A 25,395-nucleotide genomic window follows, 5' to 3' on the forward strand; every position below is an offset into this window, starting at 1 on the left:
TGTACTTGCTTTTTCAACACTTCGTGTACATGTTTTACATGCTTGTGTGTAAGAAATTAGTTTCGTTTTGATACCCTTTCCCTCTTATATTAAGTTTTCTTTATGTAATTTGTTGATGGTTTGATGCAGAAAACTGAAACAATGGAGCACCACAATGAGACTGGATGCCAAGCTCCGGAGGGTCCAATCCTCTGCATCAACAACTGCGGCTTCTTGTGCAGCCACCATGAATATGTGCTCCAAGTGCCATAAGGATCTTGTATTGAAGCAGGAACATGCTAAGCTGGCGGCATCATCCATCGACAGCATTGTGAATGGAAGTGGGAGTACCAGTGGAAAAGAGCCACTTGTTTCGGCCAGTGTTGATGTCGCTGTTGCTTCAGTGGAGCCAAAGATCATTTCAGCACAGCCATCTGATGCTTCTGTCTCTAGCGAGAGCAGCGAACCAAAGGCGAAGGAGGGTCCAACCAGGTGCAATGCCTGCAAGAAAAGGGTAGGCTTGACTGGCTTCAATTGCCGGTGTGGAAATGTATTTTGCGCGATGCATCGCTATTCGGAAAAGCATAACTGCCCATTTGATTACCGGACGGCTGCTAGAGATGCAATTGCCAAGGCCAACCCTGTTGTCAAGGCTGAGAAGCTTGACAAGATCTAGAGATGAAAAAGAGAAGATACCGAAGTCATGATTCAACTCTCCCTTTTCTATCTATGCCCTTTCTTTCTCTGTTGGCTGCTTGTTTTCATTGGTGTCCTTTATCCACATAAATGGCTGGAGGCATGACGATGATGCCTTAGGGCATCTTTGCAGTCTCGAAGAACTCGTTATCTGGTTGATTGGTAGAAAAGGTTTGCATGTTCTGTCTAGTGTGTAAACTTTTTTATTTGGTGATGGTCTGATGGACGGTTATGTGTCTATGAATTGGTTATCTTTGTAATCTGCTATCATAGTTCATCTCTTACACTTTAGCACCTCGAATGGTGTGAAAAAGTGCATTCTATCTCTGTTACTGTTGTGTTTTGAACTTTTGAGGTTTCTTTTAGCACCACCAAAGCATTTAGAAAACACATCACAAGATTCCAGCTGTATAATTTCTAAGTTAGGAGCTGTTTGGATCAGTTTTTTGTATCGGTAAAAGAGAAGAAAACTGCCAAAAATGTCAGCTTTTTGACACCTTTTCCCCAAAATCGCCTCTTATAGAGGCGATTTTGGGGGAAAGCTGTCAAAAAGCTGACATTTTGGCAGCTTTCCCCCTCCTTTCCCCTTCCAAAAACCGGAACCAAACAGCCCCTAATGTCTTTGCAAGTAGTAATCCTCTATCCTCAGGGATACAGAGAATGATTGCGCTATATTTATTATCGCTTAACATTTCAAATGGACCCCTGGTCTTGGAGCTCTGCATTTGTGTATGTTGTGTTCATTCAGGTGCCGATGCACATACATGCACCTGTGAACTGTCTTTATGTATACTTTAGAGCATTTTGTTGGAGGAGTGATGTTTTAGCTTTTGACGTTTATTGTTGACTTGGTTAATGGGTAAGAGTAACAGAAATGCTTACTTAAGCAATGTACATTGGGATTTCCCTCAGAAAGGGAACGCATGGGATCCTTGTGGTGAGGTCTATTTATTAATTATGCTTCTATGATTGGTATTTTGGGTTGTTTGACACGAATTTTAAGTATTTTCTTTATGAATCTCAGTACATTAAATCCTTTTTTATCTTTGTGAAATTGGTAATCTAGGCTGTGAAATTGATAAGATAGCAATGCCTTTTCAATTATGCGCATTTTTTTCTAAAGCCAAGTTGCTCATCTGACTTGGGAGTTTGACAAATGTTCATTGAAACGTGTGTGTGTGTGTTTTTAGGTGACTTGGGACTAATATCTAAAGCCAAGTTGCTCATCCTTTTTTACAGTTGAATTTCATTTAGGTGTCTTTTTTCCCCTCAAAACTTATTAGGTTGTTCTGCATTCTATTGCAAAATTTTGGTATTTGGTTTTTAGATATTAGTCCCTTAAATCTTCCGCACTTCGAAATTTGTCCCTCAAATCATGGCTTGCTATTAGGTCCCTTAATCTATTTTGAAATTAGTCCCTCAAATCATTGAATTTTCTATTAAGTTTCAAAAATCTCAAGTCATTTTGAAATTAGTCCCTCAAATCAAGAGTAAGAACAGCAAATAGAGACCAATTGCTCGCTTAAAATCACTGAAATCGTGATCAGATTCCCAAATTCTCGTAAGTCATTTTAAATTAATCCCTCTGGTTCCTACTTTTATTCTTCATTGGAGGGACTGATTCAAAAACAGCTTAAGATTTGGGGGCTTAACAGTAATTTCCATGATTAATTTGAGGGACTATTTTTAAAATAACTTTAAGACACGAGGGATGTAACTTCCATGATTTGATGAGAACATGTTTGAATGACGAAGAATAATAAATATAAAATGAAAGAAAAAGAGAGCACTCTCTACTTCTTCCAGTGGTTTTTTGTTGCTAAAAAATTGTAGCGTAGAACAAATTAACACAGTAAACAAAATGGTTTCATTTATTCATTTCATAAACGAGGGGGAACAAAAAATACACCAACCTCCAACCAACCAATGTCTCAAACCAAACAATAAGGGAAATAGTGAATCATAAATAAGGACATTAAACAAATTACGCCACAAATCATTCCCTAATTGCATTGTTAACCCACAACTTAATTAACTCTCATCTCCTTCGTACTGATCTCTTGTTACTGCAAGTAGAGAGCAAGGAAAGAGAGAGCAGAGGCTCCGATGAGAGCCCCGACGGCCGGGCCAACATCGAACGATGCGCTGGTGGGGGCTGCCATCGCAGTGGTCGCTGAAGCTGCGGCGACGAGGACGGCGCAGACCATCTTCTTCATCTCCATATCTCTATAGGAATTTTCAGGCTGATGATTATAAGGGTTTTTGGAGAAGAGAATGGAGTTTTGCGTTGTGAAAGCTTGAAGAGAGAGGGAGGAGGAGGGAGGGTTTTTATAGTGGGAGGAGGGTGGGAGCTGGAGTTGTTAATAGTTTTGAGGTGATTAGTTTATTGGATTGTTATTGTTAAGATTTTTTTTAGAGGGGGTTTGGTGGCCTCCATGTGTTTGGAGATGGGGTTTTATATATGTGCTTGCATGTGGGAAAGTGTTCTATTGGATTTGGGTTTATGAGGAGTTTACCCGTAATCAAACCGGATCCATATGAAGGATACCTGGATTCGGGTTAAGTTGGTAGTGGTGCAATACAAATGTCAGCTTATCATATCCATATCTATTCACTATCACCGATACACATAGGAATACAAATACAGAAAACGGTTATCCGAATCCTACTAAAATAATAAAATATGACGAAATAGGAGACGTTATTATACACAGACGCGAAGCCATGTTATACAATGTAAATCGTATGACCAACAAATTATAGGATATTTGACTACAGATCTGGATATTTTATTCTAATATCTTATAAGATGTAGATACTTTGTATCCATATTCGTACTCATATACCCGCAAAATCCTGTAAGTTGGATGCGTGTCCTTATCGGATCTGGATTCATATTATTGACCATCCGAACTTAATAAGCGCAAGTTATTGGCCTCGGAATCCATCATACATAAATTGGTAATTTGTAAAACAAATAGGAAGAAGGTGAACAGGCTGTTGTGGGCCCAACGTATGCTGTTCCTTTGAGGAAGCCCACCAACCCAATAGAAATGTAGCAAGTAAAGAAAACTGGAGCCCACTTAAGGTTGTTAACAGCCCAGAAGCGAAGTTGACCCGAATCATTTGCAGGTGTGCTAATGTTCTGGAATTATGAAACATTCTTTGAGATGACAGAGTAGAAAATTGCCTTCTGGTTGGCTGCATGTTTTTATACGGCAAAAGAACCAGCACCGAAGGATACGGCACCCACTTTTCCACCCACAAGACCTATATAAAAATTTATAAGGAGTTAGATTGAGACTTATTACTGAAATTTCACAATTCAAAGTTGGTGAGGGCATTAATTCCAATCTCATTTATACTGATATAAAATTCGATCAATATCGGTATTTACTATTTGCAATGGTCTAAAATTCATAGCAAGTGTTAAGATACATAATTCATTTTATTCCTTTCCTATATGTTTGAAAAAAATCATAGGAAGCATGAAAGTAATAAAATAGGATTTTTTTATTATATTGATTTAGAATCTATTACTAGATAGTTTTCTCCTCCTTGTATACGACTTCCTATTGAGCGCCCTCTACTAGATTTCTGTTAGCTTGACTCAGTCATGGTGACCAAATCAACGATTCTCAGTAGAGAGAATTGTGGAACGTGAAAACGTGGAAGAGTTGTTGAGAGAAAATCTCTCATTGGGGCGGATCTTGGGGGGGTGGAGTTAGTGGGTTCATCCCCTATAAATGGAGGAGTAATTCTCCTTGAGAAATCACAACGAAGAAGGTGAAAAACCTCTTACCCATTAGCGGAACCCCTCTCAATATCTGTTCTTCCTTCTTCTCTGAGTTCAAATACTGGTATCAGAGCACGTCGATCTCATCGCCGCCCCCTTGGAGCTCTGCGTCAATCGGCCACCTCGACGACTCTGCTGCGACGATCGATCGACGACGACGACGACAACTCGACGACCCTTGCTGCTTCGATCGACAACGACGATGATCGACGATGACAACAAATCCGCGCCGATCTCAACTCAGTCGTCTCCATCCTCGGCGATTAACAGAGACATCAGCCGCCCCTTGCAATTTTACGGCGTAACCCTAGCTCCCAGCTCGAGATCATTTTTTAACAGCTTCAGTAGGGCACGAGTGGGGCACTCGTTTTCTCAAGAGCCGAGTTACAAAGCCAGGCCCAATTACCACAACCAGCAAAGCCCATCCACTTTATTCGTTTAATCAAAGCCAAACCATTTCATTTTTTTTGAATCAAAGTCAGGCCCATTCAACCTCACGTTTTAGAAACTAAGGCCACTTCTCTCTATAAAAAAATATCACTTTAGTCCTTTACAATTCAATATTCTGTTTTCAATCATTTTGGGTTGTTCGAACAATTCTTCGCAATTTCTATTCGGTGTAACTCCACAACAGCAGCAGATTATCTCCAAATCCAGTCAGAAACGACGCCAAAACTTCGATAAGAGATTCTTCGGTCAACACCGCTAAGCGACAATCTCGCTCAAATTGGAGCCTCTTTCATCAACTCGGAACAATCAGGTTCATTTTTATTTAATTAATTAATTTATTTTAACTTTATTATTATTTAGTATTATTGTCAAAATATCAACCTTATACAAATATTTAAAATTGAATTTAGTTTTAGTTCTTTACCGAATGGCTAGTAAACTCGTTCTATCAGAACTAGGCAAAATTGACAAATTTAATGGCAGTAATTATGATATATGGCATAGAAAAATAGGATATGCTCTTATTCATGACAACATTGATGATATAATCAAAACCACTGCTCCAATCCTTACTGATAAATCTACACCTGAAGAAAAGAAAGGGTTTGAACAGTGGAAGTCGAAAGATAAAAAGGCGAAAAGTCTTATGCTCATGTTCATGGAAGATAACTTAATCAAAGTTTTTGAAACTTATAAGACTTCCATGGACATGTGGAATGCAATAAAAAAAATACGACACTGCTTCTGAAGTTAACATTCAACTCCTCTTGCATAAGTATAATTCTTGTCGTATGCAAGAGGGAGACAATGTCGTAGAGTATATAAATAAAATGATTGTCATGGCTAAGGACTTATCCACTGCTGGGACCGAAATCCTGAAAAGAATGCAAGTGGCAACCATTTTGAATAGTCTTCCCCCTTCACTTGTTGTGCCTGCCACCACATTAAGAATGAATCCTGCCATTAAGTCTGTCACTGATCTTCCTATGCACCTAGCGATAGAACAGAACTTAATAGCCAGTAGGAAGGAACCAGAACTGAATATGGTATAGCAGGAGCTGAGTTATGTCCGCCAGATGCATAATACCGGAAGCTATAAAAACCCTGGTTCTAGTAAACCACAACCACGAGGATCGAAATAGCAGTAGTTCAAGAGAAAAAAAGTACCCCGCAGAGCCTGTTACAATTGTGGAAAGTTCGGGCATTTCAAACCCAATTGCCCACAAGGTGAAAAGCAGGAGAATAAGGGAGGCTATAAGCATCCAGAACAAGGGGGGACTAGCAAAAGAGAATTCGTCGGAGTGGTTGGTGGATCGACCCCGGTGCGACTAGGCATATCGCAAAGGACAAGAATGGAGTCGTAGAATTCACCGAGCTGAAGAAAGGAGAACATAGAATCTATATGGGAAATAATACCTATCTCGATGTAGAAGGTATTGGTTCGTATAGATTGGATCTTGGGGACAACATTCTTGTCCTCAAAGATGTGTTCTATACGCCAGGAATTCGACGCAATCTGATCTCTGTTTCAGCTTGATGAAGAAAGGACTGGAAGTGAGGTTCTATAATAACAGGGTTTCTATAGGCAAGAATAATAAAGTGTATGCTATGGGTAAATATGTGCCCGAGCATGAATTATGCATTCTTCCAGTAGTTTGTAATAATTCTGATAATAAAATTTCGAATTTGAACTACTTGTCTTATTATATTTCTAAATCTGAATTGTGGCATTCTAGACTAGGACATGCTAGTATTTCAAAAATAAAAGAAATTATCAAAATGAACTTGCTTCCTGTACTATCTAATGTTCAATTGCCACCATGTGAACATTGTTTAACTGGTAAAATGACTAGAAAACCTTTTGTTGGCGGACATAGAGCCAATGAACTTTTAGGGTTGATACACTCGGATATTTGTGGTCCCTTAAGTGTCAAAACTCATAGTAATAAAGAATATTTTATTACTTTTATAGATGATTATTCCAAGTTTGCACACGTCTATCTTATATCCAGAAAATTAGAAGCTTTTGACTGTTTTAAGAGATATAAGACAGAAGTTGAAAACCAACTTGGATTGAAAATCAAAATTTTGAGAACTGATAGAGGTGAGAAATATAACTCTAAAGAATTTGAGAGTTATTGTATTCAGCATGGAATTAAAAGGCATACAACAATGCCATATACGCCACAACAGAATGGTGTTGCTGAAAGAAAAAACAGAACATTACTTAATGTAGTTAGATGCATGTTGTCTCATTCTGGTCTCTCTAAAAACTTTTGGGGAGAAGCATTGTTAACTGCAAACTACATTTTAAATAGAATTCCCATCAAAGTAGTAGTATCTGCACCTTATGAATTATGGAATGGGAAGAAACCTAATTTGAGTCATCTCAGGAAGTAGGGATCTATAGCCCATGTTCCCATTCCATGTCAACTTAGAGATAAGTTGGATTTTAAAATAATAAAGTGTAGATTCATAGGATATTCAGAAAAGTCAAAAGGTTATAAGTTCTATAATAAAGAAAAAGGAGTCATTGAAAGCAGAGATGCTACATTTCTAGAGAATCTAGAGGAAGAGGAACAAGTTCGAGAGGAAACATAACCTCTAACTGTAATAGATGATGATTATTACAGTGTTGTTCCTACTAATGACTCTGATATTGTGAATGAACCTAACCTTGAAAATAATGAAATACCTATGGAAAATAATGTACCTAATCAACCGGTTGTAGGCAACAAAAGGGCAAGAACACAACCTTCATGGATGGATGATTACTATTTGTATTCATGTGGGCCATCCTATTTCTCGGTAGATACAAATGTAGAAGAACAATATCTCTTAACCTTTTCTGATGCGATGAAATCGCATGAATCAACTTTATGGCTAGAATCTATGAGAGAAGAACTTGATTCTATAGAAAAGAATAAGGTATGGGAGTTATGTGATCTACTAGAAAATAGAAAAGCCATAGGATGCAAATGGGTGCTCAAAAAGAAATATCGTATTGATGGATCTATTGATAAATTCAAAGCACGGTTAGTTGCCAAAGGTTATAACCAGAAGGCAGGAATAGATTTTCAGGAGACGTATTCTCCTGTAGCTAAATTTGCATCTATTAGAATTATTTTGGCTATTGTTGCATATTTTGATTTGGAGTTATTCCAAATGGATGTTAAAACTGTATTCCTTAACGGAGAGTTGAAGGAAGCAATATACATGCAACAACCTGAAGGTTTTCAGGTGAAAGAATAGGAACATAAAGTTTACAAATTAATGAAATCTCTATATGGTTTAAAATAGTCTTCTAGACAATGGTATCTCAAATTTCATGATGCAGTTACTAAACTTGGTTTTATTCAAAATAAATTAGATAATTGTGTATATGTCTTGAAAAGTGGGAGCAAGTTTACTATATTGTCATTATATGTGGATGATATATTGCTCGTTGGAAATGATATAGAAATGTTGAATAAAATCAAGACAGATCTCAGCGAAAAGTTTGAGATGAAAGACATGGGAGATGCATCATATATTCTTGGAATTCAAATAATTCGAGATAGAAAGCCTAGAATGCTAAGTTTAAACCAAGAAAAATATTTAAGATCAGTTCTTAAAAGGTTTGGAATGGAGAATTCCAATCCGGCACCAACTCCGTTGGTTATGGGAAAGAGATTATGTAAAGAGCAAAGCCCTGGAGAGGGGTAGAAGCCTTTAGATGTTCCTTATGCTCAAGCAATTGGAAGCTTGATGTATGCAATGTTGTACACCAGACCTGATATAGCTTATGCTGTGAGTCTAGTCAGTCGATATCAAAGTAATCCAGGACCAGCACATTGAGAAGCTGTTAAAAGGATTATGAAGTATATTAGAAGTACATTGACTCATAGATTAGTTTATCAAGCTGAATCGCTTGAACTCCTCGGTTATTCTGATGCTGATTTCGGAGGTGATAAAGATGATGGAAAGTCCACTTCGGGACACTTATTCATCTTTGGAGGAGGAGCTGTTTCTTGGAGTAGTAAGAAACAAGGGTGTGTTGCTAGATATACGCAAGAAGCTGAATATATAGCTTGCAGTATGGCAACTACACATGCTGTCTGGACAAGATGATTTTTGATTGATCTTGATCTCAATTTGTTAGAAGGACCTATTGATATTTATTGTGATAATCAAACAACAATTAGCTTAATCAATAGTGGCGCGAATAGCTCCAAAGGAAAACATATTGAGATCCAGTATCACTATATTCGAGATATTGTAGAAAAGGGAGAAGTCAAAGTGACTTATATCCCTACTATAGATATGATTGCTGATCCTTTGACAAAAGGAATACCAACGGAATCTTTTATCAAACATGTAAGTTTGATGGGACTTAGGAATAAATAAGTCCAAGTAAAATTTCATGAATAATGAAATAAGAGTTACTCTCTACGGATAGTGGGAGTAATGATAAGCAGAAACATCTGATCTTACGGATAGTGGGAGGCATGTCACTTGGTTAATTTGGTCAAGTGGGAGATGTTAGCTTGACTCGGTCATGGTGACCAAATCAACGATTCTCAGTAGAGAGAATTGTGGAACGTGAAAACGTGGAATGGTTGTTGAGAGAAAATCTCTCATTGGGGCGGATCTTGGGGGGTGAAGTTAGTGGGTTCAGCCCCTATAAATGGAGGAGTAATTCTCCTTGAGAAATCACAACGAAGAAGGTGAAAAACCTCTTACCCATTAGCGGAACCCCCGTCAATACCTGTTCTTCCTTCTTCTCTGAGATCAAATGAATTAGTAGAGGGCATTTATTCCAATCTCATTTATACTGATATAAAATTCGATCAATATCGGTATTTACTATTTGCAATGGTCTAAAATTCATAGCAAGTGTAAGATACATAATTCATTTTATTCCTTTCCTATATGTTTGAAAAAAAAGCATAGGAAGCATGAAAGTAATAAAATAGGATTTTTTTATTATATTGATTTAGAATCTATTACTAGATAGTTTTCTCCTCCTTCCTCCTCGTATACAACTTCCTATTGAGCGCCCTCTACTAGATTTCTTCCAGCATTCATGGTGGGCTTATACTTCATAATGGGTTGTTTGGTTTGAAAGGATTTTTTTTGGGGGAAAAGAAGTCTTCCACGGCTTTAGGTTAAAAATAGATTTGAAATGAGTTAAAAATAGATTTGATCATAATACGGTGATAATTCATCTCATCTCATCTTTTTTCTTAGTTTTAAGAAACGAACCAAATAAAAGAAAAAAAAAACTTATTATAGAAAATATGTTTCTTATAATTAATTTCATTATTTTTTTAGCCAACCATACAAAAAATTTAAGGAAATAGGCATCGGAAACCTCGCGCCACATCATGAAAACGAGAAATGTCATTTCTGAGATTGGACAGAAAACATGGGAAACAATAATAAAAAATTGCTCTACTCATTTATTATCAATCATTGATGTCTTTTTTATGATTTGGTTTTGCCAACCAAAACATTAGATTGCATAGAAATGGTTTTCCATCCTTCATTTATCGTGAAATAAGCATTAAAAAAAATGCAATTTCCATAAAATAACTAGAAAAATATGGAAATAAATTTTTTGCATGAAAACCTATTTCCTACCAAAAAGGTTTTCATGCAAAAAAATGCTAAATGTACGGCGATGGTTGTACTATTCTTGTACTACTAGGTACAAAGAAGTATGGTCCGTAGTAACTCATTATTTTTCTTTACAATTTATATAGGAAATGATCTCAATCTTTATGGGTGGTAGTACAAGAACAATATAATTCTTGTATTAGTAAAGTTTTTGCTACTCATTTTCCTATAATCTAGAGAAACCCACCAAAACAGGCCCTTAGAAAGTCTTTTGAGCCTTTGAGGGCCTTTGAGGATAATATATAACCTATTGGATCCGGATCAATGACAAACCTAACCGGACCCGATTACGGCGTACGGCAAACGCGAGCCGGTTAGCGCTCACAAAAATCGCCAAGAAAAGAACCTCTCTTAACCCCTCAGCAAACTAAATAATTCCAGACTTGACCCATTTCCTCACTCCAACCCCCGTTCGAATAAGCTTTCCCTCCCTCGTAAACAAATCAAAAAATTACAAAAACCCCCCTCGATTCCCCATTCCCGCCTCAATCCCTTCCATCGCCTCTTCAAACCCTACAATTTCTCTCCCCTCCCCCTCTTCATATCATTGATCGAGACCCAGGGTTCGCAGAATGGATCCTCAGATCCTCGTCGCCCTCGGCCTCTCCCTTGTCGGCGGGCTCAGCACCTCAATTGGTTCGATTCTGGGTTTTGATGTCATTTTCTTAAAATTTGTAGCTTTTTTTTAAAAACCCGTTCTCAATACGTTTTTGCCCCCCCTTTTGGTTCTTAAAAAGTTAAAAACTGATGTTTTTTATAGAGAAAGTTTTTTTTTTTACTTGTTACAGCTAGTTGATTTGTGATGTAGAGCAGCTTATGGAAATTATAATGTAGTTAGCTTAGAATGTTGATATAGATTTGTGGTAAGCTTCGTTTTGAGGGAGATTTGCTTATTAACGGAATGATAGGAGAAGATTACGCAAATTTAAACAGGGTATCATTATGAATATGCATGACCTCAATTGTGTAGTGTAGGGTAGATTAAAATCAAAAGGAAAAAAGATACATTTTTAATAGATTTATGAGTGTGCATGACCTCAATTGATGCTTTTGCTGAATTAAGTGATAGCTTCATCAGCGGCCATTAAGGGCTCTATAAAATTCTTTGTAATATAAAACATTCTTTACTTCTCCTTGATGGAAATTGTTTCTCGGTGGAGACCGGATATGTTGGGGAAATTACCCACTAAACCAGAGAATAGAACAATCACAAACACAATATTTACGTGGTTCGATCAAATTGATCTACGTCCACGGCAAGAGGGTGTATCACTATATTCAATCTCAACATACAACACTCATACAAAATATTGAGAGCTCACAGATTTCTTGTGTGGCTTTCTCTCTCTTTTTCTCTCAATCACTCTCTGCTGGTTTGGAGTTTTGGAGTGCGTTTTACAGAGGAAGAGAGGGGGGTTTTATAGCTTCCATGCCTTCTCTTTTGTCAACAAATTCGGCACCTCCTCTCTCTTGATGTCAACAACGGAGGCTGCACCTCCCCCTCTCTCTTGATGTCAACAATTGAGGCCACCGAAAGTTTTGTTGGCCTCAATTGTTGACTAACAATGACTAACAATCTCCACCTCGGTGAAGTTTTCCCAAAAAACTGAGCCGACACCAATAACTAGTGAGTCTTCACCCATCTTGCAAACAATGCCCCAAAAGGGGCCACTTAACAAGTGCGAATGCCTCCCAAATTCAAGCAGTGCTTGAACTTGAAGGCCGGGATCGGTTTGGTCAACATGTCAGCTGGGTTGTCTGCAGTACCTATCTTTTTCATCGTGATGTTTCTTTCAGCAGTTGCCTCACGAATGAAATGATATCTGACATCAATATGCTTTGTCCTCTCATGATGTGCTGAGTTTTTGCTTAGATGTATTGCGCTCTGATTGTCGCAAAATACAACTGAACTAGCCTCCTGCTGTAGTCCAAGCTCACTCACGAGATTTCTCAACCAAATGGCTTCTTTTACCGCTTCTGCTGCTGCCATGTATTCTACCTCTGTGGTAGACAAAGTAACTGTCGACTGTAGAGTCGATCTCCAACTAATAGCTGAGCCAGAAAGAGTAAAAAGATAACCAGTCAAAGATCTCCTTTTATCGAGATCACCTGCATAGTCAGAATCCACAAAACCTACAACTGAGGTTCCCAAAGTACTGCTATCAAAAACTAAACCCAAATCTGAGGTACCCCTGAGATACCGAAGGATCCACTTTACTGCTTCCCAGTGTGCCTTCCCTGGTTGAGCCATGTATCTGCTCACTACACTGACTGCCTGGGCAATGTCTGGACGAGTGCAAATCATAGCATACATTATGCTACCCACTGCATTGGAGTATGGAACTCGGGACATCTCCTTCTTCTCGTTCTCACTTGTAGGTGAATCTGAAGCCGAGAGCCTAAAGTGAGGAGCCAAAGGAGTCGTAACGGGCTTGGCCTTCTTCATCCCAAAGCGTTCAAGCACCTTTTCAATATAACTCTTCTGTGAGAGATATAAAGTTCCAGCTTTCCTGTCCCTCCTGATCTCCATACCTAAGATCTTCTTTGCTGCACCAAGATCTTTCATCTCAAACTCATCACTGAGTTGTTTCTTCAAAATAAGAATCTGCGACATGTTCTTAGCAGCAATAAGCATGTCATCGACATATAATAGAAGATAAATAAAAGAATCATCTCCTAGATGCATGTAGTACACACAACTATCATAAGTACTTCTTGAGTACCCATGACTAAGCATAAAATTATCAAACCTCTTGTACCACTGTCTGGGAGATTGCTTCAGGCCGTACAAAGATTTCTTCAATCTGCAAACTTGATCTTCTTTACCTTCTACGAAGTATCCCTCTGGCTGAGACATGTAGATAGTCTCCTCAAGTTCGCCATGTAAAAATGCAGTCTTCACATCAAGCTGCTCAAGCTCCAGATCAAATAGAGCAACCATGGCAAGCAATACACGGATGGAGGTATGCTTTACAACCGGAGAGAACACTTCATCATAGTCAATTCCCTCCTTTTGTCTATAACCCTTAGCCACCAACCGTGCTTTGAATCTAGCATCTTCAACCCCTGGGATCCCTTCTTTCTTCTTGAAAATCCACTTGCATCCAATTGCCCTTTTACCCTTAGGTAATTGCACCAAATCCCAAGTCTGATTCTTGTAGAGTGACTCGAGTTCTTCTGTCATAGCTGTGGCCCAACGTCCAGATTCTCCGCATGAGACAGCTTCAGTAAAGTTTGATGGCTCTTGAATACTCATCTCTTCAGCTGTCGTGAGAGCATACGCCACTAATTCAGCATGTGCATATCTTTGAGGAGGTTTGATCTGTCTCCTCTCTCTGCCAGTGGCTATGGAATAAGGTTCTTCAGTCTCAGCATCATCAGCATCTGAGCCTGAATCATGTTGCTCTTCTACAGCTGTAGGAGCAAATTTTATAGACGACTTTTGAGACGTCTCTCCCTCGAGCTCCACCTGAAGCTCCACCTTATCCATGGTCTTCTCTACATTTCCTGTAGACTCAACAGAAACCTTCCCATGATCAAGCATATATCTTTCATTAAAAGTAACATCTCTACTAATAATGAATTTAGGAGAATCAGGTTCAAGACTCCACAAACGATAGCCTTTAATGCCATCAGCATAACCAATAAATATGTATTTCTTAGCTCTAGGCTCAAGCTTACCCTCTCTAACATGATAGTAAGCAGGGCATCCAAATACCTTTAAATTTGAATAGTCATTTGGTTTACCTGACCATACCTCATTTGGAGTCTTGTGTTCAATGGCTGTAGAAGGAGACCGATTCACCAAGTAACAAGCTGTGTTAACAGCTTCAGCCCAGAAGCCTTTATCCAAGCCAGAGTTTGAGAGCATACACCTAGCTCTCTCCATCAACGTTCTATTCATGCGTTCTGCCACCCCGTTTTGCTGAGGAGTGTGCCTGACCGTGCGATGTCGTACGATCCCAGAATTTGAGCAGAACTGATTGAACTCACCACTGCAGAACTCTAAGCCATTATCTGTTCGGAGACGTTTAATCTTCTTTCCAGTTTGATTCTCAACAAGTACTTTCCACTTCTTGAAAGTTTCGAACACCTCGCTTTTGCGCCTGAGAAAGTAAACCCAAACTTTCCTGGAAAAATCATCAATAAACGTTAGAAAATAAAGAGCACCACCTTTGGATGGAACCTGAGCAGGTCCCCATAAATCTGAATGGATGTAGTCGAGAGTGCCCTTCGTCGTATGTGAGCCAGTCGAGAAGCTGACCCGAGTTTGCTTCCCAAACACACAATGCTCACAGAAATCCAGTGATGATGTATGATCACCACAGAGTAAGCCACGTTTACTCAAAATAGTCATTCCCTTCTCACTCATGTGGCCTAAGCGCATGTGCCACAACTGAGTAGTGTCCCTATCAGCATCAGAAGACATACCTGCAGAGCCTGTCACCGTACTGCCTTGGAGAACATAAAGACTGTTCACCTTACTACCTTTCATCACAACCAATGAACCCTTAGTAACTCTAAGAGCTCCGCCTTCGCCAGTGTAAGAACACCCAATAGAATCCAAAGAACTCAAAGAAATCAAATTTTTCTTTAAGTCTGGGATGTGTCTCACATCTGATAAAGTTCTCACTATCCCATCGTGACACCGGATGCGAACTGTACCAATGCCAACTGTCTTGCAAACTGTATTGTTGCCCATCAAAACTGATCCACCACTTATAGATCTGTAAGTAGTGAACCAATCTTTATTTGGACACATATGAAAAGACGCACCTGTATCCAAGATCCATTCTTTATCGGAACGGCCATCCAAGGGACATACTGTAAGAACCGTCTCAACAACAACGACAATATTAGCCTTTGCCGTATTAGCTGAATCTGAGGTTTCACCACGCTGGTTGTCTTTCTTCTTTAGAGCATAACATTCTGACTTGTAATGCCCTTTCTTGTGACAGTAGAAACACTCCACATTTTTCTTGTTTGGGGCTGACCTGGACTTTGAGCGATTTCTGGATTGCCCTTTATCACCCTCTCTGGCCTTCGATCTACCTCTGGCTAGCAGACCATCAGCCTGCCCATCGGTACCTCTCCCATTCAACTTTGTTCTCAACTCAGCAGAGTTCAAAGAGGCCTTCACATCCTCAAGACTTATGGATTCTCTTCCATACAACATAGAGTTAACAAAGTTTTCATAAGAGTTAGGCAATGAACATAACACAATGAGAGCCTGGTCTTCATCATCAAGTTTAAGATCCAGGTTTTTCATATCCATGACAATTTTATTAAATTCATCAAGGTGTTCCTGAATGGGTGTACCTTCCTTCATCTTCAGTGTGTATAGCCGCTGCTTCAGGTATAATCTCGTAGTAAGAGATTTCTTCAAGTAGAGACTTTCGAGCTTTGACCACAACCCCGCTGCCGTTTCCTCATCGGCAACTTCACGAAGCACATTGTCGGATAGTGACAATTGCAAGGCGCTGTGAGCCTTTTCGTCCATCTCTTCGATCTCGGCACTAGTCATATCTTCTGGGTATTTCCCATCGATAGCTTTAACCGTGCCTTCACGTCGCAACAAAGCCTTCATCTTTATCCTCCATAGGCCGAAATTATTTTGGCCATCAAAGATCGACACCGAGAACTTCACAGAAGCCATTGTGGAGGATTGAAAGCTGTCCTAGAACCGAGAAGCTCTGATACCAGTTTGTTGGGGAAATTACCCACTAAACCAGAGAATAGAACAATCACAAACACAATATTTACGTGGTTCGATCAAATTGATCTACGTCCACGGCAAGAGGGTGTATCACTATATTCAATCTCAACATACAACACTCATACAAAATATTGAGAGCTCACAGATTTCTTGTGTGGCTTTCTCTCTCTTTTTCTCTCAATCACTCTCTGCTGGTTTGGAGTTTTGGAGTGCGTTTTACAGAGGAAGAGAGGGGGGTTTTATAGCTTCCATGCCTTCTCTTTTGTCAACAAATTCGGCACCTCCTCTCTCTTGATGTCAACAACGGAGGCTGCACCTCCCCCTCTCTCTTGATGTCAACAATTGAGGCTGCACCTCCCCCTCTCTCTTGATGTCAACAATTGAGGCCACCGAAAGTTTTGTTGGCCTCAATTGTTGACTAACAATGACTAACAGGATAGAAACTAATGATAGTTTTGTGCTTGGTTCAGGTGCACTTTTTGTGGTTCTTACTCATACTCCCAATCTCAAATTACTTGGTCTTCTACAGGTGTTTTTTTTATTTATTTTTGATTCCCTTTTCCTGTTGCACTTAAGGAAGATTTCAGTTTAGATTGGTTTTTTTCTGATCAGGGTTTTGCTGCTGGCCTCATGCTGAGCATGTCATTTTTGGACTTGACCCATAATGCTCTGAACTCCGTTGGCTTTCTAAAGGGTAACCTTTGGGTGAGACTTATTATTATTGTTATTATTATTATTAAATTGCTGGCAATCTAGCAGGGTCTGATATTGGAATTTAGAAGTCATCACCTTCATCTTAACGCATATTCATTCTATAACCGGTTAACTTTATCTAAAAAAATTATTTTATCATGCAGTTTTGTGCGGGAGTTATTTCTTTTGCAATTGTTGTTACTTTTATACCTGAACCTTCACTTGTTCCAAGAACAGATGTAGGTAACAAAAAGGTATGGACCTTCGAATGCAGTTTACCTTGATTCAGAAATATTGTACTTCTGCGTGTAGATTCTAGTCATGTTCCTAGTATGGATGGGCATTCAGGATATTCATTTACTTGTTTGCTTTCGTGGTAACAGGATGATGATGATGATGGATCAGGTAAAGCCATTATGAAGAAGCATCGCCGGCAGGTCTTATTTAGTGGAATTATCACTGCAGTTGGTAAGCATGCTCTGCTGTTTAGAATGTATCTTTCCGTTCTCTGTATTCTAAATTCATCGACACCTAGAGTAGCAAAATTCATTTTGGAGAATTAGTCTTTAGGGTTATTTTTCTCTTTCTCAAGCTCCTAGTTTCATCTTTAGTCCTGTACATGACAATATTCCCACCAGAATTAGCGTGATTCTATGTGATATATTTGCATTATTAGGGACCAAAGGCATGATCTATCTCTAGACATGTATTGATGATTATCTGCACCTTCATCATTCTACGTCATTTATGATCGCAGATCAAGAATGTTGATATGGATAACTGAATTTAGATTATAATCTGAATGATGCAACTAAAAGAGTTTGATTGATACCTTTGTATAGTTTTTACATTTTCTTAGTTCAGGATTATGATTACTCTAGTAACTTCTTCTTTATATTTTTTAGTGTATAAATTAGGACTTGATGAATGACTTGGTTATGCAAATTCGGAAAGCTGAGCTATTTTACTCATCTGCTTAGCCTGCCATATCACAGACTACATTTGTCTGTCAGATAACTAATGACCACCTTCTTGGTTTTATCTAATGAATTATTTTCCTTTCTATAAGTTGCAGGTATTAGTTTGCACAACTTCCCTAAGGGAGTGGCAGTGTTCCTTGGTTCAATGAAGGTGTGGTTTTTAATTTTTCTTTTGCAAAATATGGTGTAGCAAGATTCACAGAATAAAGTTCCAGATACACCTGTTTGCTTTCATACATAGAGCTGTTGAATAGACCTTCTTGAGACATAGTTCTTTTCTATTTTGAATACGATTGGATCTTATTGTTCTTGAATCGCTGTACCTTCAATTGGATCTTATTGTTCTTGAATCGCTGTTGACTAGACCTTCGTGGTCTCTGAGTCTCTATTCTTTGACCATCAGTCCATGAATTACCACACAATCTACCTTACCTTGTACTTATTCTGCCTGCTTTAACTGGTTACCGTAATATAACAAGACTTGATTGGAATTATCAGAAACGGTTTATATGAAAAAAAAATCACGAAAGTATGCTAGAGACAACATTTAAAATTGACTTGTTATGCAATAAGGGTACATGAATAACAAGCAAACAAGATCATGGTGCACAAATAGGTGGCGTGTGCCACACATGGGTAGGCATGCAGATTGACTCTGCATTGTTTGGAGTTGAAGTATTGCATTGGTATGCATGAGTTAGATTTGCATTCAGCGGTTGTACATACTTGGTTTGATGAATGAAAAATTATTATCATGAATGATGTAATAATATTGTCCTAGATGTGATAAATTGTAAACTTGGAATTGTTCATGGACCATTATTAACGTAGAATTGTAGACCATTATTAACGTATTACGCAATATGATAGCATTTTAAAAATGGCTTCCATTTAGGAAGCATAAAGTGTGCTGCAGTACTGGTTGGTTATTGTATATATTCTGCACAAAGTAGTAAACAAAGTGCTCTTGATTCCAATGGTTATACTTTTTTTTTTAAATTTTTTACAGGAACAGGGTAAGATATGTTATCTGTAGAAATTCCTGTCATGGGTCCATCTTATAATTGTATGTGTACTTTATTTATTAAAATTTCATTTCTGATGCTGCGTGTCCTAAATTAGGGGCTTCGTGTTGGCATTAACCTTGCTCTAGCTATTGCATTGCACAATATTCCAGAGGTATGTTTTCAATCTGAAACGTTCCCATATATGCAAACATAATCTGCCAACATCTGTTTCCCCCTTTATTATTTATTTGGAAGCTCATTTGGCGTTCAGCTATCATTAACACACTTTTTGCTCTTTTATTGAACTAATAATTCTTTTACTCTTGTGTTATTTATTTGGAATCCTTCTCGTTTAAAAGCCACCTGTCGTTAACAGTTTTACTCTTTTATTAAGTTAGTAAATTATAATTTTCAAACAAAAAGTTTCAAGCTTGTATTTGTGGTGTTTCTATACTTATTACTCCTGATTAGGCGCTTATTTTCATCTGTAGTTCTCATTATAATGATCTTTCTGTAGGGAGTTGCTATAGCCCTTCCTGTCCATTTTGCCACTCAAAGGTAAGGTTTCTAACTCCGCATGCATTTTTGGCAGTAGACTTGAATACATTTTGGTGTCAGCTTAGACGAGAATGAGATATTGATGGTACCATTTTTTGAACAATTTGTGTTGGCGAAGTCCCATCTTTTTATTTCACTGTCTACTAAATGTTTTTCGCTCCTCCCTTATGTTGTTTTTCATGAGCATTTAGATCCGAGTTAAAATAACTGCAGCAGTAACTATCTTTCTGAAAGTTATCTAATACATTTCCTTTATCGTAACATTTTTTTGGCGCAGCAAATGGCAGGCATTTAAACTGGCAAGTCTTTCTGGTTTTGCCGAGCCGCTAGGTGTAATTATTGTAGGTATGTGATCGCTTACTTTTATTTATATGCTAATTTTGACTTACATTGACTCTCGTTGCGACTTATTTCTTGTTTCTTTCTGATATATCATGTACTGAACCGATTTTTTCTTTCCCAAAATCTTGGCAATAGTTCGCATAGTGTCACCTTACAATGAAAATAATTACAGAGCTTGCTGACCTATTCCATTGTGGGACACCTGCAGTTTATCGTGTAGTTGTACTGTACTGGGTTTATTGAGTGAAAATTACAGAACACTTATCATCCTATAGACATGTATAAGCTTATTTAAGGACTGAAAAGATAGTTTTGAAGAAAGTCAGATAGTTTCATTCTCAACAGGTTACTTACATTAAGTTTCATATCTGGTATGCTATCATTCAGATTATCGAATATCCTATATATATGGATTTTTCCTGTAAATTCCTATGCATTTCATTAGAAATAAAACAACATCTAGGTATCACATAATTGGTTTAAAAGATAGCATGGTTTTATTTCTTTGAATAATTGCAAAAAGACTTGTCTATTCTAAATGCAGCTTATCTCTTCCCAACCGGTCTAAGTCCTGAAATTCTTGAAGGCTTACTTGGAGCAGGTTTTTCCTCCTATTAAGCTGATCTTGTTTTATGCTCAAGTGACAATTTTTTTTGAGCTGCATTTTAACTGACTGATTTGTCTTTTGTACAGTCGGTGGAGTTATGGCTTTTCTCGCTTTACATGAAATGCTTCCGGTGGCAATTGACTATGCTGGCCAAAAGCAAGCTGTGAAAGCGGTCTTTGTTGGGATGGCTTTCATGTCTGCAAGGTCGGTTCCCAACAAGTAGAATAATTTACCTTTTCGTCGTCATTCTCATTTAACATCAAATTCTAAAGGAAGCATTTGTTTCATCTCATAACAAAATGCTTTTTTGCTAATGTTGCTTTGAATCAATTTCGCGTTTTGTAATTCCCCAATGAATTGGGTTGGGGTTGCATCGGTTGAGGAATGATTTGTATATTGATAGTAACAAAGAATGAAACTCATGGACAAGGGAAGATCTACGTTTACAGTTGTGACACTAATCCTTCTCTTGGGTTTGGTTTTGATCTGTGTTTTTTTCATTGTCTTGGCAGCCTATACTTTGTAGAAATCAGCTTGCCAAAGGAAATGAGTGTGTAAACGTGCGATGGTCTATCAATTACTGTTGCAGAAACACATTCTTTGTACATTCCAGAAACTAGGCAGGTCCTTCTCTTGTCAATATATACAAACTGTAATCTGTATATTCGTTCAAAGGAATAAAATTGTTGGCATTACATTTCTTGTACATCTTTTTCCATAACATTTGGATATCCTCTTACTTGAAATTGAAACTGATCTTTGTCGATCAGCCGACCCTTTTGACAAAAACAAAAGAGCACCGAAAGAGCTTACAGTTGTTGACAAAGGAAAATAAAACAAAAATGGCAGGCCTCACAGCATAGTAAAATATTAATATTTTATTATGCATAGTATTTTTCCAAACACTATAAATAGACTCCAAATCCTTAAGAAAAAACTCATCCCAGAAACAACTTCTCTTGTAGAAGAGTGGGAGAAAAGAGAGAGAGAGAGTATCTCCTGTTGTGCGCAGCGGAAATTTCGGCAGAGTTTCTGGTACACAATAAGATAGAAAGATCGATGAGAATTCATGTCTCACCAAGGAAACAAGAATCTGAAGTGAATATCTCAACAAAGTGGGATATCAGCTCTTCCTCTCATCAGTTCTAGGACTGACTTGTCGAGGGAACCTAATAAACTATTACAATGGTCACAAACAGCAAATCACACAAGTTTTACGTGGTTCGGCAAATGGAAATGGAATACAAATAGGTTTACAACCACTAAAGATCTCATAAATAAACCCTCAATCTAATCTCTCAATTCCTCTCTCAAAATCAGCACTAGAGACTGCACAAAACTCTTACAAAAGCCGCCTCTTTTCTTCTCTGCCGAAAAGAAACTCAAAGCCGAAAACCAAATTCTCCTTTCACTCCGCCCGAAGCCAAAGAAGCCGTCTGCAGTTTTATTTCTCCTCTTGCACATGAAACCCTAGAAAGAACACGCTATATATAGCATCAAATGACATTCGGGTGGGCCTGTCAAAATCTCACTGCTGTTCACGTGCTCCTCAACGTGATCTTATGACGAGTTGAGAAAACGCGTCATTCACACAAAATTCGTGGCCCCCACGAGTCATGTCACGTCTTCGTTCGTTCACAGCCCCATGTCGTCTCGTCCTTATCATTTCACGCGTTCATAATTCTCCACCTCGGTGAAGTTTTCCCAAAACTGAGCCGACACCAACTAAACCAAAATGTCTCACTTGTTACGTCCAGTATGAAGTGAAACAATTCACAACAACAGACTCAATCTACAACAAGTCGAGAACCCAAACGAGAATGCGAACAAACTCCAAATCTCGGTATCAACTCAGCAAACCGGCTGTATCATAAATGACTGCCTACGTATCCTCTTGCCCAAGGAATCAAGCCTTCACGTAGTTCATCCAATGGCCTCCAAAGGGCTACGTATCCTCTTGCCCAAGGAATCAAGCCTTCACGTAGTTCATCCAATGGCCTCCAAAGGCCCTCAAACAAATAGAAAAGTCTGCAACTTAATCAAGCCTTCACGTAGTTCATCCAATGGCCTCCAAAGGCCCTCAAACAAATAGAAAAGTCTGCAACTTTTCCCCAATATCACCAACGGATCTGCAACTGATAGCGCTCCCAATGGCCCCAAACTGAAATGAATCAAACACCTCCATCTGAGGTGAACCAATGACCGTATCTAAATCATGTCCACCGGCTGCAACCGAATCCAAAAACAATCCATCATCTGCATCCAAATCCAAAAGATCCCCAAACTGTGTCACTTCAGCTAGAATCCCAAATGATGCAGTATGATCTAGAGTATGTGGAGTAATCTCCACCTAATGTGAAGTAGCATCACTCTTCACCCGCTGCGATACATCTAAGGTCTGTCCAAAACTCTCCACCTACTGAGAGTCAAATAGCTCCCTTGTCGAAGCCTCAACCGAAGTGACACTACCAGACCAAACACCCAATTGAGTTTTACCTCCTATCACAGCAGTTGACAACTCTTTAATAAGATGGTACAAATATGTCGAAGCCTCAGTCCAGAAACTCTTCTGCAGACCATTGCTTGACAACAAACATTGATCCTCCTCCAGCAAGGCACGGTTCTCCAAATTTGCCACCCTATCTAGTTGCCCCAAGATTTTCTTTCCAACGAAGTGTCTCGAAATGCCGTGAGCTCGGGTCCAATACAGAAATAGGTCCATCTTGTACCTCCTATCAAAATCAAAATGAAGTACCTCCACTTTTCTGTCTATCACACACTTCTTCAATTTGTTAGAGATTATTGGGACTTTCTCCAATGGGGATTTGGTTGCAACCCAAACACGCCTAGAGCATTCACCAACAAAGGAAACCAAACGCCTATTACCTCCCAATGATGCCCCCTTGAAAGGCCCCCAAACATCCACATGAACTCCTCTAGAATGACCCTTAACACGGTGAATAGAGGTGCCAAACTTCACCTCGGTCTTCTTGCCCACATCAACATGTTCACTGGACTTCAAGCTGCAGGTCTTCGCACCCTCTTTCAATCTATGCAAGGAATCAATACTAGAATGACCAAGCCCCAAATACCATAGTCTAGTCAAATCAACAGAAGTCGCCAGCTCTCCACCTGTCACTATACCTCCAGTCAAGTAATACATGTTATTCCTCCTGACGCCCTTCATCACAATCTGAGAGTCTTCCACGATCTCGAGAACCATGTCCTCAACACGAACCTTCAGACTCTCTCCAACCAAAGCTCCAATCGAGATCAAGTTCTTCCTCAAGGAAGGAACATATCTCACATCATATAACTCCCTAACAGTCCCGTCAAACATCTTGATACGAATTCTTCCTATCCCAAGGATCTGACATGCACGGTTATCAACCATGTACACCACACCACTATCCAGCTTTTCAAAACTAGAGAACCATTTCCTTCTAGGGCACACATGATAGGTCGCATCACTATCCAACATCCATTCAGATTCCTCTGAATAGCTATCTGTAGGACTGATAGAAAGTGAATAAATAGAAAAGTCAGAAATATTACCATCCGATATAACAATATTTGCTTCTGATAATGGTTGCTTTCCTTTTCCCTTCTGCTTATTCTTCATCCATTCGTCGAGCTTTGGATAGTCTTTCTTCCAATGATCAGTCTCCTTGCACCAAGCACACTGATCTTTTCTAATTGTAGGATGTCCTACTCTAGACTGTAACTTTTAATTCTTCCGGTTTGGATTCTTCCCTCTTACGATCAATGCTTCTGTTACCGGCTCAACTGAAGCCTCCTTATCCTTCTTTCGAAGCTGATAATTTATAAGTGCAGCGGTGACCTTACTATACGAAAGAGATCCCTTCCCATTAATAAGAGTAAAGACGAAGGTCTTAAATTCCTCGTCAGGCAAGGAACTCAACAGCAACAACGCCTTGTCCTTATCTTCAATCATAACATCCACATTCGCCAAATCCGCAAGAAGCTTCGTGTAGTGATTCATGTGATCTCTAATTGAGGTTCCCTTCTTCAACTGGAAACGATAAAGTCTCCTCTTCAAATGCAAGCAATTCTCAATACTCTTTGTCAGATACTTGCTTTCGAGAATCTCCCAAATCTTCCTCGCAGAAATATCATTCATGTAGGCTGTCTAAAAATCATAATAGATAGCTTATCCCTCATCAAACACCGATGATGGAAGTTACAATCTGACGACTTCCAGAAGGCTACAATTTGAAGACTTTCACGTAGATCGCTGAAGGTTACAATCTGACGACCTTCACGACAACCGATGAGAGCTCTAGTTCAACAGCATTCACAATCAACATCGGGAGTTACAATCTGACGACTCTCATATTCTCAAGGAGCCAAGACGAAGATTACAAGACAATGATCTTTACAACGCTATGACAAAAGAGACTGCTTTGTGATAATCTCTTCAAGACAAGACGCGGAGGTCCTCCCCGTGTGTCAACATCAAAATGCCGGGGTCGAACACGCGTTACAACATCAAAACGCGAGGGTCGAACCCACGTTACAACATCAAAACGCCAGGGTCAAACCCGCGTTACAACATCAAAACGCTGGAGTCGGACCCGCGTTACAACAAGCGAAACGTGAGCGACCCTCGCGTTCTGGATGTTCAGTCAACACCCAACCTCGCGTCTCAATCCTAAGACGCGAGGTTAGGATCCTGAACGCCAACGTGGGCGTTTGACTCATTCAAATATGAGTCGAACGGTTTCAGAACCATTTTCCCCACGATCTGAGGAAATCACGCCCACTTAGGAGCGGAGTTAGAGGGCAGTTACACCCCCTTAATCCCCTATAAAAGCGAGTAAACTCAACTGAGTTAAAGGTGGGATTTTTCTTGGCTTGAATCGACCATTGAGGGCTGGCTTTTTGGAACGGAA

General features: G+C 39.1%; 2 protein-coding genes across 4 annotated transcripts in view; both read left to right on the top strand.

The window, feature by feature from the left end:
* Positions 1-1,007, top strand: part of LOC109846649 (zinc finger A20 and AN1 domain-containing stress-associated protein 8-like) — a 2,375-nt gene extending 1,368 nt beyond the window's left edge. Inside the window, 2 exon segments of the mRNA XM_020415895.1 lie at positions 130-215; positions 217-1,007. Coding sequence (XP_020271484.1) covers positions 142-215; positions 217-655 — 513 coding nt within the window. The 5' untranslated portion in view covers positions 130-141 and the 3' untranslated portion in view covers positions 656-1,007.
* LOC109846658 (zinc transporter ZTP29-like) lies at positions 10,969-21,188 on the top strand. 3 transcript variants are annotated; one of them, XM_020415915.1, is made up of 12 exons: positions 10,969-11,215; positions 16,766-16,824; positions 16,908-16,989; positions 17,226-17,242; positions 17,372-17,456; positions 18,058-18,119; positions 19,091-19,147; positions 19,493-19,533; positions 19,811-19,878; positions 20,420-20,476; positions 20,569-20,686; positions 20,995-21,188. In XM_020415915.1, exons 1-12 carry the CDS (start codon positions 11,152-11,154, stop codon positions 21,038-21,040), a joined length of 756 nt encoding a protein of 251 aa, XP_020271504.1. In that variant the 5' UTR covers positions 10,969-11,151; the 3' UTR covers positions 21,041-21,188. The 3 variants fall into 3 exon arrangements, with proteins under 3 accessions (XP_020271504.1, XP_020271499.1, XP_020271491.1); XM_020415910.1 differs by having other exon boundaries at positions 10,971-11,215; positions 16,908-17,000; positions 17,153-17,242; positions 18,064-18,119; XM_020415902.1 differs by having other exon boundaries at positions 10,972-11,215; positions 16,908-17,000; positions 17,153-17,242.

The sequence above is a fragment of the Asparagus officinalis genome, chromosome 1, assembly GCF_001876935.1.
Source record: "Asparagus officinalis chromosome 1, Aspof.V1, whole genome shotgun sequence".
NCBI lineage: Eukaryota > Viridiplantae > Streptophyta > Magnoliopsida > Asparagales > Asparagaceae > Asparagus > Asparagus officinalis.

Excerpts from the sequence above, each read along its gene's own strand:
- LOC109846658 (XM_020415902.1), top strand. The coding sequence starts at position 11,152 with ATGGATCCTCAGATCCTCGTCGCCCTCGGCCTCTCCCTTGTCGGCGGG. Across the intron at positions 16,825-16,907 it reads AATTACTTGGTCTTCTACAG|GGTTTTGCTGCTGGCCTCAT; the intron begins GTGTTTTTTTTA and ends TTTTCTGATCAG. Across the intron at positions 19,148-19,492 it reads CATTGCACAATATTCCAGAG|GGAGTTGCTATAGCCCTTCC; the intron begins GTATGTTTTCAA and ends ATCTTTCTGTAG.